At 40.5% G+C, this 19,329-nt stretch overlaps 1 protein-coding gene across 1 annotated transcript in view; it reads right to left on the bottom strand.

Moving 5' to 3' along the window:
- Nucleotides 1-19,329, bottom strand: part of LOC126937308 (histone-arginine methyltransferase CARM1-like) — a 203,088-nt gene that overhangs the window by 75,779 nt on the left and 107,980 nt on the right. The window contains 1 exon segment of the mRNA XM_050760708.1: nucleotides 9,454-9,554. Coding sequence (XP_050616665.1) covers nucleotides 9,454-9,554 — 101 coding nt within the window.

The raw sequence follows: 19,329 nt of genomic DNA, 5'->3' as shown, positions 1-19,329 counted from the left end.
GAGGGCTGCTCAAGACACTGCCCTGCCAAGTCTTTAGATCCTTTGAGAAGAGTTGGGAAACAAGTACATCCTCAGCATCTGTAATGTTTGGGTTTTAAAAAGCAGTGACAAAGGACATTTCAACATGCAATTGAAACAACATGCTTTTGAAAAAATGTGCTCTGCCTGGCCCTGTCCTCCCCACTGTTGCCTAATGATCCCCCTTCCATGATATTTGTTTGGTTAGTTTATACAGAGATATGGATGAAATGAGGCCCCATAATAATGTCAACGATAACCATGATGACAATAATAGCAGTAGCTAGAGAATGGCAGGCACTGTGCTAATTTACATTGGTTTTCTTATTCAATCCTTATAATATCTTTATGAGGGACTATTGTTATCTATAATTTTATAGGTTAAAAAAATGAGGTCGGGAAAGGTCAAGTAACTTGTGTGGTAGGCAAAATAACGGCTTCCCAAAGATGTCCACATCCTGATTCCTGAAAACTGTTAACGTGCCATATTACATATCAAAGGGATTTTGGAGATATTAAAAATGGCGAAATGGGGAGATTATCTTAGATTATCTAGAAGTGTCCAAAATGGTCACCAGAGTCCTTATAAGAGGAAGGCAGGAGGGTCAGAATCAGAGAAAGAGATATGATAATGGAAGCAGAAGTCAGAGTGATGTAGGCACAATCCAAGTAACGTGGGCAACCTCTAAAGGCTGGAAAAGGCAAGAAGCTGATTCTCCTCTAGAGTGTCCAGAAAGAACAGATTTCTGCAACACCTTCATTTTAGCCCCATGAGACCCATTTCTGACTTCTGACCTCCAGAGTTGTAAGATAATACAACTGTATTTTTTGTTTAGCTACTGTTTGCATTAATTTTTTACAGCAGCAATAGGAAACGTAATACATTTGTCAAGGTCACACAGCCATTAGGTCATAGGGGCAGGGATACAACGTTACACTGTCTGATTCCAGAACCCACCCTCAATTTGAATCCTTGCAAAGGTATTTAGGATCTACCCTACAGGGATGTGAATGTCAAGCGAGATGAAGACACATGGATACTCTCTCCCAAGTTGTCTTTTGTCCTCATCAATCACCAATCTAGCTATGAGAAGGCTCTTTATTTCTTCGATGAGGCTTTGTGGCAAACAGTGGGACATTCCACATGGACTACTTTAAACTCCTCCTCTAAATGTATTACTTGCTGAATTTGCCAATGGAGCAGGGTTCCTCTTTGGATGGCAGAACTGTCTCCGTGTTTAAGTGCTTCATAACAGGTTGCTTGGTAAGTGAATGGTTTTTCTCTTCCTTCCTGAATGAACTATCTACACGGGTAGGTGCTAGTCAAACACATTCACTTCTTCACTTTCAAGGGAACAACCAGTTCCTGCTTACCTGGACATTCTAGAAGGAAGCAGCAAGGAATTGTTTTCACAAGTCATGTCCCACCTTCATGAATACCTTCTCTGAGGTTCTTTCTTAACTGTGTAATGTGGGGATGGTATTGTTTGCTCCAAGCACCACAAAGACTCTTCCTGAAGATCTATGAGTTTATAGATGTGGAAATGCTTTCAAAACTCAAAAACTTCAGCTCTGCCAAATGCTTATTATTGTTTCCTTAACAGATTCCTTATTGCCACCTTTTAACTTCATTGTCAGTGCAAAAATAAAAAGTGTTGACAGGCTGGATGGAATCTTGTGACTCAGGCATTTGGTGTCTGTGGGAGAGTGAGGAGGAAGGAGAAGTTAGCAATTGGAGACACTTAAGAAATTGGAGAAAAACCCTAGCTCAAAGAGTTGAAATCAGGATAAATTCATACAGAAAAACTTCAAAGTATATGCTTTTTCTAGTGTTCAAGATTGAAAATGAGAAGTACCTTTCCAATAATTGGCCTTCAAAGCATTTATGAAGACATTATCAACACATTTAAGATGGGGGACCCCATGTGTTTTCAAAAATCTCATTGCTAGCAGTAAGACATGAAAAATGAAAAGAGGACCATTTAAGTTCTTCTCATCCTTCAGGATCCAATTGAAGTCACATATCTTTTCTGAAGGCTTCCCTAACCACCCCAGCTCATGGGAATGGTTCCTTGTGTAGACATGGCATGTTTCATCTCTGCCATTCATGGGCACTTGGCATTCACTGTGTGCCAGGAATTTTATTTGTTTGAAAACCAACTGGATTTTAAGTTATGTGCTCTATGTCCTCCCAGGTCTTAGAATAATATAGACTACATCAGATCAGGTGATGTATTCAATTTCTAGAAAACTTTTGCTTACAACTAAAGGACTCATACCATATCGCCTTGTGGCTTTTCCTAAGCTTTTGGTATTATCCTGCTTGCTCCCTCACTCTATCTTCCTTTGATTTACTGTCATCTTTTCTTTACTCTACATCAGCTTCCTTTTGGTAGCCCAAAGTCAGAATCCTGGATCTTGAAGTACATGCTGTGACATACCAGACCAATCCTTGCTTCTGGACCAAGGTACCCATTCCCCCAACTTCTGGGAATACTGGCAGATGATGGCTCTCAGGTGAGTCATATTCTAAGTGCTGCCCAGGAAAGCCATCTTACCCAAGGTCACACTTCTTCCTCAGTGTGTGTGCATAAAAAAATGTGGAATATAAAGTTCCCCGCCTCAAGGTGGTTCAACTCTGAAGGGCCACCCCAGCTCAAGAACTCCCTGTGCGATTGGCTGAGTCCTTTAGTATGACTATATTGCAGCTTAACTCCCCCCTCAGCCAATCTGTCCTGCTTCCTTCACTTCCCCAGAAGTGAGGCTCCTGAGAGCTTTCCCAATATACTTCCTGCTTACAAACCTCCACATAAGAGGATGTTTCCTAGAGAAGCTGCTCTATGACAGATCTTTCGTATAAATAAGAGGACAAACAGTGTCCACAGCAAGGAGGATTGATGGAGGCTGTCTCACCTAAAGTCAAGCCAGACCAATCTGGCCACAGCTACCAATTCCTGGCAGTGAACACAGCCATCATTCTGGCCATAACATGCCAGAAAGGTGAACTTTGGCTATTTGTGGTCTCTGTCATTGCTCTCCAGTAGAACTTTCTGTGCCGATGGGAATGTATTCTACGTCTTTCCTGTCCAATGCAATAACCAATAGCTACTTGTGGCTATTGAGCACTAGAAATGCTATGGTGACTAAGGAGTTTAATTTTTTACTTTTATTTTTATTTTATTTTAGTCTCACTTTGTTGCTCAGACTAAAGGGCAGTGGCGTGATCTTGGCTCACTGCAACCCCTGCCTCGTGGGTTCAAGTAATTCTCATGCCTCAGTCTCCCGAGTAGCTGGGACTACAAGTGCTTGCCACCATACGTGACTAATTTCTTTTCTTTTCTTTCTTTCTTTTTTTTTTTTTTTTTTTTGAGGTGGAGTCTCGCTCTGTGCCCAGGCTGGAGTGCAGTGGCACGATCTCAGCTCACTGCAACCTCCACCTCCCTGGTTCAAGCAATTCCCCTGCCTCAACCTCCCGAGTAGCTGGGATTACAAGCACATGCCACCATGTCCAGCTAATTTTTTGTATTTTTAGTAGAGACAGGGTTTTACCATGTTGACCAGACTGGTCTTGACCTCCTGACCTCAGGCAATCTGCCTGATTTTTTGTATTTGCAGTAAAGACAAGGTTTTGCCATGTTGGCCAAGCTGGTCTCAAATGCCTGACCTCAAGTGATCCACCCACCTTAGGCTCCCAAAGTGCTGGGATTACAGGTGTGAGCCACTACACCCAGCCAGGAATTTAAATTTTATTAATTAATTTATATTTAAATAGCCACATGTGTGTGATGGCTACCATATTGCACAGAGCAGCTCAAGATGATGAGCTGCTCTACAGAGGGCATGTCACAACAGTTCCAGTTCCATATGCCTTTACTTCCACCACTCCAAGTGGAAAACACTTGGTCTGACCCTTAAAAATCATTCTGATGAGGCATATCTAGGAACTGTGTACTAGTGATGTCTAATTATAAAGTGGCCCAATAATGACTCTGAACATTGTTAAATCTGAGTGCCAGAGAACTTTGTTGTATGTTTAAGTTGATTATAGCACAGAAATCTAGTCATAATCACTCACTTTAATTGTCTTTTATTCTGGTGACCCTTTAAGGAGTTTCTCATTTAGGTAAAGAGATATAACATCTATCTGTGTATAAATTGAAATTAAGGAATTCCCTTTTCTCGATTTTATACTTGTATAGATTTCATGAATGCTTACTTCTTTTCCATTTGGTCTATATAATCTCAGGGACTTTGCTTTATGTTTCGTATATACGAAAAGGTAAAAAAGAGCAAGAGATAGCTTCCAGCTTGAGCTGGGAAGGTTCACAGCTTGGAGACCCACGGGAGATCTTTCGTCCTGCCCTGTTCCTTAAACAGGAATGATATCTTATTACTGACCCAGAAATGTCACATGGGACCCACAGTGAGAGCATGTAGCCACACCTTGCCAAGCTTGTGACCACTCCTGCAAAAACATGTACATGCATGCCATACAGATAAGAAGTCATTGCCATCAGCCTGCCTACCAAGGACCAACCCTTACAAAATCAGGCTGTTCTACTAAGTGAAACTGAAATTGAATTCAATGCAATTTGAAAGTATTCTGTTTACTTAAAGCCTAGAAGCCTGGCGTGTGAAGAAGAATCCAGGGACAGGAGATGGTTGTTAAATTTGTACATTTTTCTTTCTTGTTGCAATTTTATCTTTGCCGAGAAATTTAATGAAGACTCCAGAGAAAAGAATTAAATGTCTGCTGGTTCAATTACCAAGTAATGAAAAGGTCGAAAGGAGCACCATGCACTGTGTGTGGAGCTGCTAGTTCAGCCTATTCTTAGAGTAAAATTCCTTTCCGTGCTGTTCACAGTCGCATTTTGCCACCCACAAACTGTACAGATGAGTGTTGGTGTGAGAAGCAAAAACCACGTGCTGGTACAGATCATCCTCCACAGGGTGAAAGGGCCTTGGTCCCTGGGGAGCATCTCATGACACCCACGCAGGAGCTATGGGCAGAGTAGAGGCCATGGATTTCAGGAGGGACCAGTCTGTTGTTAAATCCACACTTTGAGAAGATTCTAATCATCCTTGGCGCTGAATACATTTTTAACCAGCCTGTTCTTAGGACCACATGCAGGGGAAGCCTCAGGAGCAAAACAGACTTGCCAGCAAGGATTTCAAGGGCTCCCAGCAGTCCCTGACAGCATTTGGAAAGCCACTCCTGTCCCCAACCTGCCCCAGTTGTACATAGAAAAGAAAGATTCCTGTAACACACAAATCCTCTACAGCAGCGAAAACCAAAGATAAACTATGGTGCTTTGGAATTCCTTAGAATTTTGGTTCTAATGTTTTCAAAATCAAGCCTCCAAGATACTGAGGCAGGAGAATCGCTCGAACCTGGGAGGCAGAGTGTGCAGTGAGCCGAGACCGTAGCACTGCACTCCAGCCTGGGTGAAAGAGCAAGACCCAGTCCCCCCGCTGCCACCACCCCAAAAATCAAGCCTTCCTAGAAATACTATGCAAGGGAAGGGAAGAGGCAGTTAAGTATAGACTCCTCTCACCTCAGCACCATGGTGACAGTCTCCCTGCTCATGCTGGGACCAGTGCAAACACCTGTTACCACCAACACTGAAAGACTGAATGAGAAAGTCATCATATAGCTTATTCTTCAGCTTTAAATCAAGTTCTCTTTTGGTTACATAAAAGTCTTGTTTTTAGGAAATACACACTGAAATGCTTAATGATAAAGGGTTATGGCTATGATATATATAACTGACCCATAGAAAAAGTATGTGTCTCTATATCTCTGGACATACATGTATGTGTTCATATACATACATGTATATGTGTTCATATACTTACATGTGTGTTCATATACATACATGTACACTCATAGTGTTCATATACATGTGTGTTTTTCATATATACATTCATGTTTATATAAATGTGTCTATATATTCATAAATGTGTGTGATCATATACATATGTGTGTTCATATACATATGTGTATACATATTAATATTAATGTATGTTTGCATGTGGTGGGAAGGCAAGCTAGAACAAGTGATAAAGCAAACAGGGTGAAATGTAAACAATAGGTGAATCTAGGGAAAGGGAATTTGAGTAGTCTTTGAGCTCTTTTTATTTACTTATTTGCTTATTTTATTTACTTATTAGAGATAGGGATTTGCTATGTTGCCGAGGTTGGAGTACAGTGGCTATTCACAGGCACAATCACAGTGTACTTGCACTTGCTATGGCTGGAGACAGGATTATGGCTCAGGAAGGTGAGAATATCTCTAGCTAATTTCTTCCTCTTTTTCCTTAAAGTACTATGTCCAAGGACATTAGATGTTTAAGGTTTTAAAAGTAGCTAAAGTATCTCAAACCACTTTAAAATATATGGAAAAAACAAACTATATGAAGAAAAGAAAACTCCCAAATTATTTATGCCACTCTTTTATTTTATTTTTTGGTCTCTTGTATAAGATACAACAAGATCAATACCTTATGAAAAATCAAAGCTCTTTGAATATAGGAAGAGACCTTGATTGTTACTGTTTCTCCTGTATTGCCCAACAACGGAATTGTAGAGTGCAATTGAGTAAAGACATGAATAAATGAATAAGCAGCACCTAAAATAAAGTTCTAAATTCAACCCCTCACCTTGAGAATTCATTTTAAAATCTACTAATATCTAAGCAGAGGCATTTTTATCTATGGAGTTCTCTCTACATATTTTTATCCTCCTTTTCTCTATTCTTTTTTAGACCTCTGTATCTAAAGCTGACTAGGGCCATTAGGAAAGAGAAAATGTAAGGTACAAAAGGGGAGAAGATATTTGCTACATACATTACTGATATAGGATTAATATCTAGAAAATAAAATTCATTCCTACAAATAAATTAGAATTAGACAATTCAAAAGAAAAATTGTCAAAAACCTGAATAGGCATTTTACTGAAGAGAAAGCACAAATGGCCAAAATACTTGCAAATATGTTCAAAGTCATCAGTAAGTGGAAAAAAACAAATTAAAACCACAAAGATCCTGTCATAACCACTAAATTGGCAAAAATTTCAAAGTCTGACAGTACCAAAGTGCTGACAAAGACATAGAACAATGGCACGCATATACTGCTGGAGGGAATAAAAATGGGCACAGCCACTTTGGAAAACAATTTGGCAAAAGTCGAAGGTATGCACACCCTATGACTCAACATTTCCACTCCGGTGTATGCCTGAGAAACTTCAGCAAAGACGCAGTGGAGACCGTGTGCAAAACTATTCATAATAATACTTTCATAATGGAAGCCATCCAAAGTCTGCCAACAAGACCAGTAACTTGAGGCATATCATATCATAAGACACTCTACAGCACTGAAAATGTATAAACAACAGCTGTATGCATCAACAAAGATGGCCCTCAGGAACATGATGTTGGGTGAAAAAAAGCAAATTGCAGGAGAATGCATACTTATGAGCCCATTCATGGAAAGTCCATAAGTGATATGTTTTTAGGAATAGAAATATATGTGGTAAAAGTATAAAGAATAAGAGAATGATAAACAAAAATTCACAATAGTGACTACCTCTGTTCAAGACAAAAAAGTAATGTGGGCTGGGCGTGGTGGCTCACGGCTATAATCCCAGCACTTTGGGAGGCCAAGGAGGGCAGATCACGAGGTCAGGAGATCAAGACCATCCTGGCTGACATGGTGAAATCCCGTCTCTACTAAAAAAAATACAAAAAATTAGCTGGGCATGGTGGCGGGCACCTGTAGTCCCAGCTACTTGGGAGGCTGAGGCAGGAGAATGGCGTGAACCCGGGAGGCGGAGCTTGCAGTGAGCCAAGATCGCGTCACTGTGCTCCAGCCTGGGCGACAGAGCAAGACTCCTTCTCAAAAAAAGGAATGTGATCAGGACAAGGTACATGGGCCTTTAAAGAAAATGCTAATGGTCTATTTCTTAAAAGGGGAAGTAGGCACACATTCATTGTATTGTTATTCTTTACACTATATATATATATATACCCACAAATATTATTTGGTGTGTAGTTAATATTCAATAAAAATGACATTTAAGAATTGGTAAAGAAAAAAATGACTAAAAATATTTTCTTCAGGACTTGCTGGAAAAAGAAAAGAAAATACAACATACCAAGCCATTAGACTCTGACAATCTTTCCCTCCAAACATGCCAGAGTTGTTTACTTGTCTCTGGGTTCCTCTTTGCTCACTTACGCCGAAACCAACTATCACTCAGAGGTACCAGTTGTCCGGACTGGAAGAGGGTTTCATGATGCTCATCTGAAGCAGCAGCCAAGCTTTTCTCTCTATCTGTCATCCTACCCCTCATTAAAATTCAGGCCTCCTCCAGGTATGAATGACAAGCGCATTACCCTGTTCACACGGGTGCACACATATCCAATTCTGCAGTTTGATTGGGTTATTATTACATCCAAATATTACTGAAAGCCATTATTACCTGACTCTTGACTTTGACTTATTTTATAATATTTGTTCACATTTCATAATGATAATAGAGCACTACATTTAAAACAAATCTTCTCCCTCTTCTCCAATCAGAACCTGAAATCTTAAAAAGCTCCCTGAAACACAGAAACCTGTCTCTTCCTCTTACTACAACCATGTAGCAACAGCCCCTTAAACCAAAAGTAAAATTTAGAGTGGTGTAGCTATTGTCATTACAACACTTAAAAGGAAAAAAATAAATCTAACTGCAGTGAAATATTACTCCTCACCCGGATAATTAAAAGAAAACATTCATGCCTCCCTTCCTCTACCCCAGCTCCATCTGCCACCCAGTGGATGGGAAGGGAGAAGATTTTGCTACAATTTCAGTATTGTGACAATTAAAAAAATTAATTTTGTCATATCAATCACTACAGGGAAATCAGGCTTGATTGGCGGTAACATTCCAATACAGCAAAAATTAGAGACTGGTTTTATTAGTCCATTTTCACACTGCTGATAAAGACATACCTAATACTGAGTAATTTATAAAGAAAAAGAGGTTTAATGGACTCACAGTTCCACGTAACTGGGGAGGCCTCACAATCATGGTAGAAGGTGAAAGGCATGTCTTACATAGTGGCAGACAAGAGAGAATGAGAGTCAAGCAAAAAGGAGTTTTTCCCTTATAAAATCATCAGATCTTGTGAGACTTGTTCACTACCATGGAACAGTATGGGAAAACTGCTCCCATGATTCAATTATCTCCCACCGGCTCCCTCCCACAACACTAGCAATAAAGGGAACTACAATTCAAGATGAGATTGGGGTGGAGACACAGCCAAACCATATCACTGGTTAAAAAAAAAAAATTATTCTAAATGACCTACGTGGAAGACTCCATCGCTGGGTACCCTGAAGTATACTGAAGACCCACTTATTAACTGCCTTAAAACTACAACCACTTACCTCAGCATACTGTGCTGCTGAACTGGCTTCAACTGCATAAACTCTCCTAGCTCCAGCCTGTATGGCAAAAAATGACAGGATTCCCGATCCACAACCAACATCTAGAACCACCCGAAAGGAAAGAAGACAAAAAAAGAAAAGTGTGAAAACACAAACAAGTGCTTGGCTACTGGCACAAAGCCAGCTTTGGGTGTTGAGGTCAGACTTATTAAAATACTAGCTTTGATGTTTCTAGTGGCCTTACCTTGGCAAGGTTATGAATCTCCGTGAGCCTTGTTTTTCTCACATGTTAAATGGGGTTAATAACAAACACTCTTAGAATTGGATGTAGAGATTAAATAATATGAAAGCATGCAAAGCACTTGGCACATAATTGATGTTTCACAGATTATTGCTATTATGATAGTTTCTTTGTAACATGGACTGCTTTGAGGATGCTCAGGGCCAAGAGAAGTAGGTGTCACAAATGAGCTTGCTCCACCAATTCTATCAGCATAAACAAATGAAAACGGTGGCCAGTAATTTTTGGAATGATATATCTAGGTTTAGAAATCACTGGAGATAGTCTTGAAAAATTCAAAAGTGAGGTGTGTGCTTTTATACCAGGCCCCCTCCATAAAGTTGGAGAGGTTTCTCTGGAGGGTAGGAGCAGATGAAGGTAGTGGAGTGATGAAATTTTTCTTCCACTCTCTGTGTTCAGATCTGGATCTTAGATCAAGAAAACCGCCATTTACTGGCACAAAAAGGCCAACATTGAACCCTGCATGCAAGGGGTGGATGGTATGTGGTCAGCCCCTTTCTCCAAGCACTGCTGGAGCTAAGGCTCGAATCTCAGCCTGATCATTGAAATTTCGAGTTACTGTATTTCTGTCTCATTGATGCCTTTTAGTCTCAGCATCTTTTGGCACTAACTTTGAACAAGACATTTTACTTGGCTTTACCTCCTCACAATAACAATATGAGTAGACAACATTATTATGCCCATGTAATAGGTTAAAAAAATCCCTGAAACTCAGAGACACTGAACAACCACCTCAAGTTCAGCTGGCAATAAATAGGGAGGCTAAGAGTTGACTCTGAACATGTCTGCCTTCATGCTCATGTTTTTTATTATCATACATTGCTTGCTGACATTCGTCTTCTATAAAACTGACATTTCAACACGGCAATACCAATAGACAATGGTTGACAAGGAAACAAAGCAGTATGTTTGTTGGAAAAATTAGAAAAGTTAAAAAATTATAGCAGGAAAAATTTGCCAAAAAACAAGAATTATTAAGATGTGTGTGTGTGCATTTTAACTGCAATATCACACTGTGATGACACAGATACTGTGCCATTATTCTACGAGAACATGCTGTTAGTAATGGGTTCACAGTGCTCACTTATATTAATCTAGAGCTGTGGCTGTATTCCATACGGTTTCCTAGGGTTTGGGTAATTAGGAGCATTACCAATTTAAAATGTCACCCAGACTCCAAAATTGGCTATCAGGCTGTCTATACTTTTAGAAATAACAGTATTCTCTTTTCCTCATCCTCCCCAGGAAATACATCATCTTCATGTGGCCATGGTCTGTTGTAAGAACACTCACAAGTGCCATTTAAGAAATGGAGGCTGTTAAGTTGGAGAATGCAATCCACGGTCCCAAAGAAAAATGCACTACATTCAGAAGAATCTTTCTAGAACTTTCTTCGATTAAAAACACAACACTCTAAATTTCAAGTTTAGCCCAGGGTATGGATGCAAAGTTAAGAGACAATGGAAATTGCACCTGGATGCTCTGGGAACAGGTGCCCTGGAAATGTGTAAATGAAGTTCTTTATCTAATTTATTAAGATGGCACGAAGCACATCTTAGAGCAGTGTTTTCCAGTTCTCGTGATGCTGAAGACTAAAAACTAAAGGAACATCTCACCATTAGCAGAGAGATGGGGGAAAGGAAATTGGGAGAAAGAAAAAGAGACAGAGATGGGAGGGAGCCTTATGTGGTTGGGCTTTTGGAAATTTGGTCCATTTGGTAAAAAGATACTTTAACAGACCCAGGCCATATCTAGAGAAGTAGTGACAAATTATAAGCTGAGAAAATTTTCTAAAAATGCAAGCCAAAGTAACTTTAATCATTTGGCTATTTCAAAACAGAGTTAGGCCTTGAAAAAGAATCCAATCTTTTGCTAGCACTGTCCAGATAAGTCCATCTGCTGCCCACTTATGTGGATATTAAAAAATCTTAACAAGTAAATTTTCAGTCATGCCATGGGAAGAGACAGTGAGGAGGTAGAGGGACATTTCCCTTTCTCTACATAAGCCATGCAACTTTGGAAAACAAAGCCTTGGAAGACCAAGGATAAATTCTGTGGGGGAAAAAACCCTAAGAGTCAAAGCAAATACTTAGGCTCTAACGGAAATACACTACCTCAGCCCTTTCCATCTGTGGTTTCCAAGACTGTGGAAGAAGAAAAGTCATTAACACAGGTAATTCCATTATGCTTTCTTACATAGCACCTTAGGAAGCATTGGAGCTGCCTCTAATTGTATTTATTTCTTCTTATAGAGGTAATATTGAGCTCATTTCTTATTCTACCATTGGTAGGTCATCACAGAAGTGGATATATTTCAGGAACTTAGCAGTCATTGAGTTATACTTTCATGCTCTGGGAAAAAATATCTCCCCTCAGGCAGAGGCAAAATAGAGTAACTAAATCCCCTTGTATATGTAGAGCAGTTTACAGTTGCCAAAGGATGTTTGCCTGACATTATCTATTTGATCTTCATGCCTCTCTGGAATAGAAAGTACATACAGTTTTGTGCCCATTTTATTGATAAGCTGAGGCTCAGAGATACTAAGTAGCCAGCCCAAGTAGGTAGCAAGGTTGGTAAGCAGCAGTTGGCAGAGTTAGAATGAAAATCCAGTGTTTAACTCTTTGCACAACTCTCATTCTCTTTTTGTACAGAAAAAAAGAGAGAAATGAGTGTACTGTGAAGAGATGCAAATCTGGCCATATCACACTTCTAACAGTTCCACACATCTGGGGGAGAAGGAGAAGGTCTCTCTGGTATGTTGTCCTGAGTCCTGAGCCATCCAGTAATGGCTGACCTTTTTAGTCTCTTCTTCTTTACTCCTCTCCTTTCTTCCACACACACCCTAGGCTAGGAATCACGTCCCTTTACTTCATTCTGTGCTCCCTCATGTGCAAATTCCCTGTGGCAGTGGAAGCCATCACCCCATACCAAATGTTCACACTCTCTCAGAATGCAGCTGCCAGGAAGCAGCTGCCTACCCAAGACTACTTCTCTCCACCCCCTTGCATCTACATGCATGGCCAGTGGAATGTGAGGCAAAGTGATGAGTGTCACTTCTGGGCCAAGGCGGTTAAAGGTCCAGCACACCTTCCCTGCACTGAAGATGAAAACAGCCTGAATCTCTGGATCACCACTTTGGGAAGAGCCACTCAGAACACACTGGACATGGCATGAGCAAGAAATAAATTTTATTATGATAAACAGCTGAGATTTAGAGATCGTTTTAGTAGTAGTTGGCATCCACTGATCAATACATTGCCCCTAGATAACATTCCCTCCTCTCATTTTTCTACCTGGGAAACATCCTTCAAGACCTAGCTCAAATCTCATATCTCAGGGATGCATTCCCTGATTCCCCAGTCGGGGTAGGCTGGGTTCTCTGGCACCTTGCATGTCACTCTCTAACAGCACTTATCACAGGATATGACAAGTAGTTATTTACACAGTTGTCTTTCCTGCTTAGCCTGTGAGCTTACCAAAGACAGGAATCACATCATCTCTCAGTACCTAGTGAGCACAGTAGGAAACATAAAAACCATTAATAAATATTTGTTGCCTAAATGACTGAATGGGATGGCCCAAGATAGCAGTCTTTTAATTCCAACATCATTTTGAAATATCTTCAGGAAAGGCCTAAGACTTTTGTCTGCCATTTGGACTCTGGAAATGCTCTTGCATCACAAGGCAGCACCCAAAGAGGATGAGCTCAGGATGCCCTTGCTTTATTCAAGATTCATAGCCTGTAATGTTTCACTGAACCTTCCTTGTCTTCTGCATTCGGGCCTCTTTCTTATTTCTTGGCCTCCATGTCACCCCACGCATCTGACACTTTTTATCTTGATTTTCATGACCTCTATTCTTCCTCCTTGACTATGATTGGAACACGATCACCCTTCTGACTAGCTGAGGTGGCGTTCCGCCAAGTCCTTCTGCCTGAAAACAGGCGTTCTTAGAAGACTTTATGCTCATTCCTGCCACAGGCCTTAGTACATTCTGTTCCTTTTGCTTGCTATGCTCTCCATTACACACAATCTGCTTTCAGTCTGCGGTCATATTCTTTCACTTACTCAGTGACTATTGTGCTGGATATTTTCTATTTGCTCCTCCAGATCTATCCTCCACTCTTCTCATCTTGGTCTTTGGCAGGAGCCTGACCTATATCGACTGTAACAATGGGCTTTCTTGCCACTGGATTCTAGTTGGGATAAGTCAAGGGAAATGACAATAGGAGATCAGAGGGAGTGAGGATGGTGAGGTCAGATTATTTATTCTTTTGGCTTCCTTTTTTCTGTGTCTCCATGGTTCTTGTCGGACTCCCATCTCTTACAGCTCTGATATTACGTCACATTTCCAGTAGCTACCTTTAGGTCCAGATAGAATAACAGGTTCACATTCTTGCTGGTAACAGAGTGCTTCACTATCCCTTCTTTGTTCCCCTAACTCTGCCTACATCTTTGTAAACAGTCACGTTATCTTTAACTCTCTTTAAACACCCTGTGTGATGGTTAATACTGAGTGTGAACTTGATTGGAATGAAGGATACAAAGTATTCATCCTGGGTGTGTCTGAGTGGGTGTTGCCAAAAGAGATTAACATTTGAGTCAGTGGTCTGGGGAAGGTGGATCCTTAATCTGGTAGGCACAATCTAATCAGCTTCTAGCAAATATAAAGCAGCCAGAAAAACTTGAAAAGGAGAGACTGGCCTAGCCCCCCAGCCTACATTTTTCTCCTGTGCTGGATGCTTCCTGCCCTTGGACATTGGACTCCAAGTTCTTCAGTTTTGGGACTTGGGCTGGCTCTCCTCGCTCCTCAGCTTGCAGACAGCCTATTGTGGGACCTTGTAATCACATAAGTTAATATTTAATAAACTCCCTTTTAGATAGATAGGTAGATTATAGATATAGATACGGATATATCTCCAATTAGCTCTGTCCCTCTAAGAGAACCCTGACTAACACACCCTGTCATGTGTGCTGTCTCTCTCCTGCAGGGACCCTGGCTGTTAAACCAACTCATCCTTAAGGTCACAAACATCTCCACCTTTTAATCTTCCGTGTCGGGAAGGTATGCTGGACCATTAACCACTTTGGTCCAGAAGTGACACATCACTTCCTCTTACATTCCATTGGCCATGCATGTAGGTGCAAGGGGGTGGGGAAATGTAGTCTTGGCTAAGTCCCAAACATCTCCCCTGGTCTTTGCTCTCCTACCATGCTAAGTCCTCTTGTTGTATACTTTCTTATCAGCATCTCTTCATACTCTTTCTTCATAACATTCACCAGAATTGTAATTTTTCATATAATGAATGATTATTTGATTAATATCTGCTCTCTCCCCTGGATAGTAATCTTCATTAAAGGAGAGACCCCATCTGTTTCTCACTATTGAATCTGACATGTAGTACAGGGTCTGGTGCACAGTGGAGACACTCACTAAATCTTTGTTGAACAAACTGAAGGAATGAAAAGGTCTCTCACTACCACAAAGAGAGGACAGATTCATGATCCAGAAAATATGGTACAAATCTGTCACCTTGCTGAGAAGCCACCTTATACCAACATAAGTCCTCACCAACCTAGTGAAATTAAGAATCTTTCAAAGGATTACTTTCTTTTGACCTTGCCATACTCTCCCTACATTACCATCCAGTTAGGTCTTGTGGACAATCACCTTCTAGAGAGCGAATTCATCCTCAGCTGCCTGTTGGATACACAGGCAGTGACTGTAGACATGGCTATTTTTTGGCTTATACATAGTGGTGCCTGAAAATAGTATGAAATCCCTGGCAGGACTAACTGGGAAAAGTCAACAACTGGTCCATGTAATCGTGACCAAATGTCCGGGGGATTTATTGGTAAGAAAAGTTTTAAAAATATTAGAAAGAAAGGGTTATCATTTTGCTTTCCTGATTATTTTAATTACATGTTCTTGTAGTTTCCTGGGCAAAGAAATCCTGCAAAATGCTTGGACAGGGCTTACATAGCTCCAAGTCGATTCAAAACTATTCATTTGGATTTAGTAGGTTAAAATTAACAAGGAGTATATAGATCCTTATGAAAGTATGAAACAAAATTACCCTTGAATAAAAGAGTAAAAATAAATACAGTCATCTGTTGGTATACATGGGGGACTGGTTCCAGGAATCCCCTTGGATACCCAAATCCTTGGATGCTCAAATCCCTTATATAAAATAGTGTGCTATTTACATATGACACATGCACATCCTCCTGAATACCTTAAGCAGTCTCTAGATTACTTATAATACCTAGTACAATGTAAGCGCTATGTAAATAGTTGTTGTACTACATTGTTTAGGGAATAATGACAAGAAAAAAGTGTCCACACATTTTCAGTACAGATACAACCACTCATCTTTTTCCAAATATTTTGTTCCACAGTTGGTTGTATCCATGACGTAGAACCCACAGAAACAGCACAGGAATATGAAGGACCTATTGTATCTACTACTTCTTGTATACTTACTATATGCTATGCCTGTTTAGTACTGTGTAGGAATTACCTTTTTAACTTGTGATGACAATTATTATTTTCTCCATTTTGTAGATAAGGAGGCTGAGAGTCAGAGATGAGATTTTTAAAATTATCTAAGTTGAATCCTATACTATCAGCCACTCTCTCAACTTCAATTCTAAATTATTATTTGTTCTATTCAGACTAGAGTAATACTGGCCACATTTAGACTTATTATTCACTCCAGCTTTTTATAATTGTCTTCAAATATGAAGGTTTCGATTATCCCACAATTGGTTCCTCAAGTGATATCAGTTATTATTTACTAATTCTTCTTTATTTTTTGAGCACATCAGTGGCTGCTCTGAATTGCAATGCCTGTTATTATTGCATGCCTTATATTCCTATGTTCTGTGTCCTACTTCCACAGACATCACTCCTTCCTGCCCTCATTTTATTCCATCTATAGTCAACTCACTAGACAGCCCAAAGCCACATGTGGCTGAAGCTTGCGCTCAGTGTCATGTGCTTCATCATCACTGTTGGCTGCCACAGGTTGCCGACCCCCATAGACTGCATCTAGTATCCGAATCTTCCAATATCCAAACTATGGACTGACAGGTAGACTGAGCAGCTCCTGGGCAGTAACAGAAAGAGGAAGCTGCACAGACTTTTGCAGGACATCGCATCTCCTACTCCAGCTTTTATCAGAGAAGAGAATGTCCAAAGCATCTCAGCAACTACAGAAGACATCCTCTTATGGCCTTTTCAGCTTGGACTTAAATCTTATTCAGATACTTAGCACTTTCATTATGGCAGGAAAATTCTGCAGTGATAGCTCCTCCTAAGACAGAACTCTACATCTGTGCAGTGAAACTTGCTTGCACGCAGAGGGTTGCCTGTGTTTAAATAATGCAGAATTAATACTTACGAGCACATTCTGTTTAGTCTTCTGGAAGAAGACGGATAAACTTATTACCAACCTTTTAACCACCCTTCTACCAGTTCTATAACTATTTTCCTTTCTAATTAGGGAATATTCAAAACATGTGATCATGCTTAGTTTATCTCCTCACAACTAACCCTGCTTTAGACCTGGGCGTGATCACTCAGCTCTAGACCCTTAAACACTCTTTCATTCATTCACCAATGTGCAAGCACTGCCAGGTGCTGAGAATACAAAGATGAATAGAGCAGGACTGTCTGGGAGGAGGAATAGGCATTAACAAAGAAGTACAATCATGTGCTACAGTGGCAATAATAGAATTATGTAAGGGCGCATAGTGTGAGCAGAAGGAAAAAGAGCCTACTTTACCACGGGGTCTGGAAAGATTTCATTGAGGTGACCTGGGTACTGGGAATTGAAAAGTGAGTCAATATTGTGCCATTTAAATGATGGAAGATGCAGGAGCTCCGGGAAGTATGGACAAAGGCATCTAAGAATGACAGAGCCAGTTGCATACGGGAGGCAGTAAATTGCATCAGGAGCATGGTATGAGTATTAGAGGTAGAAGCGGGGCATGGTTAAGACATGAACATGGCTAGAGCAAAACCTGGAGAAACTGGCAGATGCTTGATCATAAATAGTCTTTTGTGCAAGACTTGGCTTGATTCTTCAGCAAAGAAGAATCATCGGAAAATTTTAAATAGAAGGATTATTTCATAGGATTATGTCATAGTTGCATTTCAGCAACATCATACTAGTGGCATGGATTGGAGGGCCACAACATCAAGGGTAACAGAACCTAGAAATCCTAACCAGTGTCAGTCCCCTCTCCCTTCCTCCTTCCAATCAGAACTTCAGTTTTATTGAGTATTTACCCTCCTCTATGTGGTTAACCATCCACAGATCCAGAGAGGGGATCTTGATTGGTCTAGGGCAATCAAAAGTGGTTCTATTCCTCTTGCCAATGATGGGTTTAGGCTTGGGCATGTGATACAATTTTCTTCATGAGTCTACTGAGAAAGACTACTTGGGAAAGATTTCCTCCCTCCTAAAGAGACACACAGAAAAGATCCCTCCTATTTCCTGAATGTGGTTAAATTTGGATGTGATGCTCAAAGTAATTGGCTAAAACAGTCAAAGGTAATGTGACTTCATAGATTAAAACACCATAAAGTTGCATTACCTTTGACTGTTTTAGCCAATTTGAGTAGGGATTTTTCCTATTCCGAGTCAAAGGTATCTTAACTGGTACAAGCAGGAAGAGTAGTTGCAAAACTTTTGCGATATTCCAGGAAAGAAACAATAAGAATGAGAACTGGGGACTTTCTGTGGGACAGGAGAAGTGAAAAGATTGCAGAAATGCTGAGACCATTGAATCTAAGGGATTTAGACTTGAAAGGAGAATAAAAAGTATAGATTGACTCCTAGGTTCCTGGTTTGAGTGCTGGTTATAATGCATTCTGGTTTTGCCTCAAGCCAGAAGAGAACGCTTGCCTTGCTATCTAGCAGAGGGGTCCTAGAAATTGCTTACACTGATCTTTGAATCCTGGAGCTAGATTTTATTGCTGATGTTGCTGCTGCTGCTGTTGCTGCTATATTCACTACTGCCTGAGGAACCTATTGCAATGATTTCTTCTAGGTCCTCATATCATTCATTAGCACAACAAACAGTGCACACTTCATTTGTGCCATGTGCTTCCTATAGTGGAATTTCCTTATTTCTGTTGAGGCAGGAGAAAGCACTGCAGCACTTACTTGACGCTCGTGCGCATGTACCCTTGAAGTGTAAGGGAGTTAATACCCAGTGAGGGAATACTTTGACCAATGGGAGACGGCAGCTAATGAATACATCATTCCCCATTTCTCCCCTTAGAGGAACTATTTGAGGATGAAGTGGCTTCATATTGCCCCTTTGAAGATGTCCTATGACACAAAGCAATCAGTTTTTCATAAAGCTGTGGCCAGCTCAGTAATGTACTGCTTTCTGCTTGCTCTCCCTCCTTTCTCCTACTCCTGTTTTCCTGAGATTAATACTCCCTGATAAAGTGCCAGCCCAGAAGCCTTTGCCTCATGCTCTGCAACTTAGGGAATCTAGACTGAGAAATTGGTGGTAGTTACAGGAATATCAACATGTTTATTGAGATGTCCCTGTGACTC

Source organism: Macaca thibetana, chromosome 15 (assembly GCF_024542745.1).
Source record: "Macaca thibetana thibetana isolate TM-01 chromosome 15, ASM2454274v1, whole genome shotgun sequence".
In the NCBI taxonomy this organism is placed as follows: domain Eukaryota; kingdom Metazoa; phylum Chordata; class Mammalia; order Primates; family Cercopithecidae; genus Macaca; species Macaca thibetana.
This window is presented reverse-complemented; position numbering and strand designations above follow the sequence as displayed.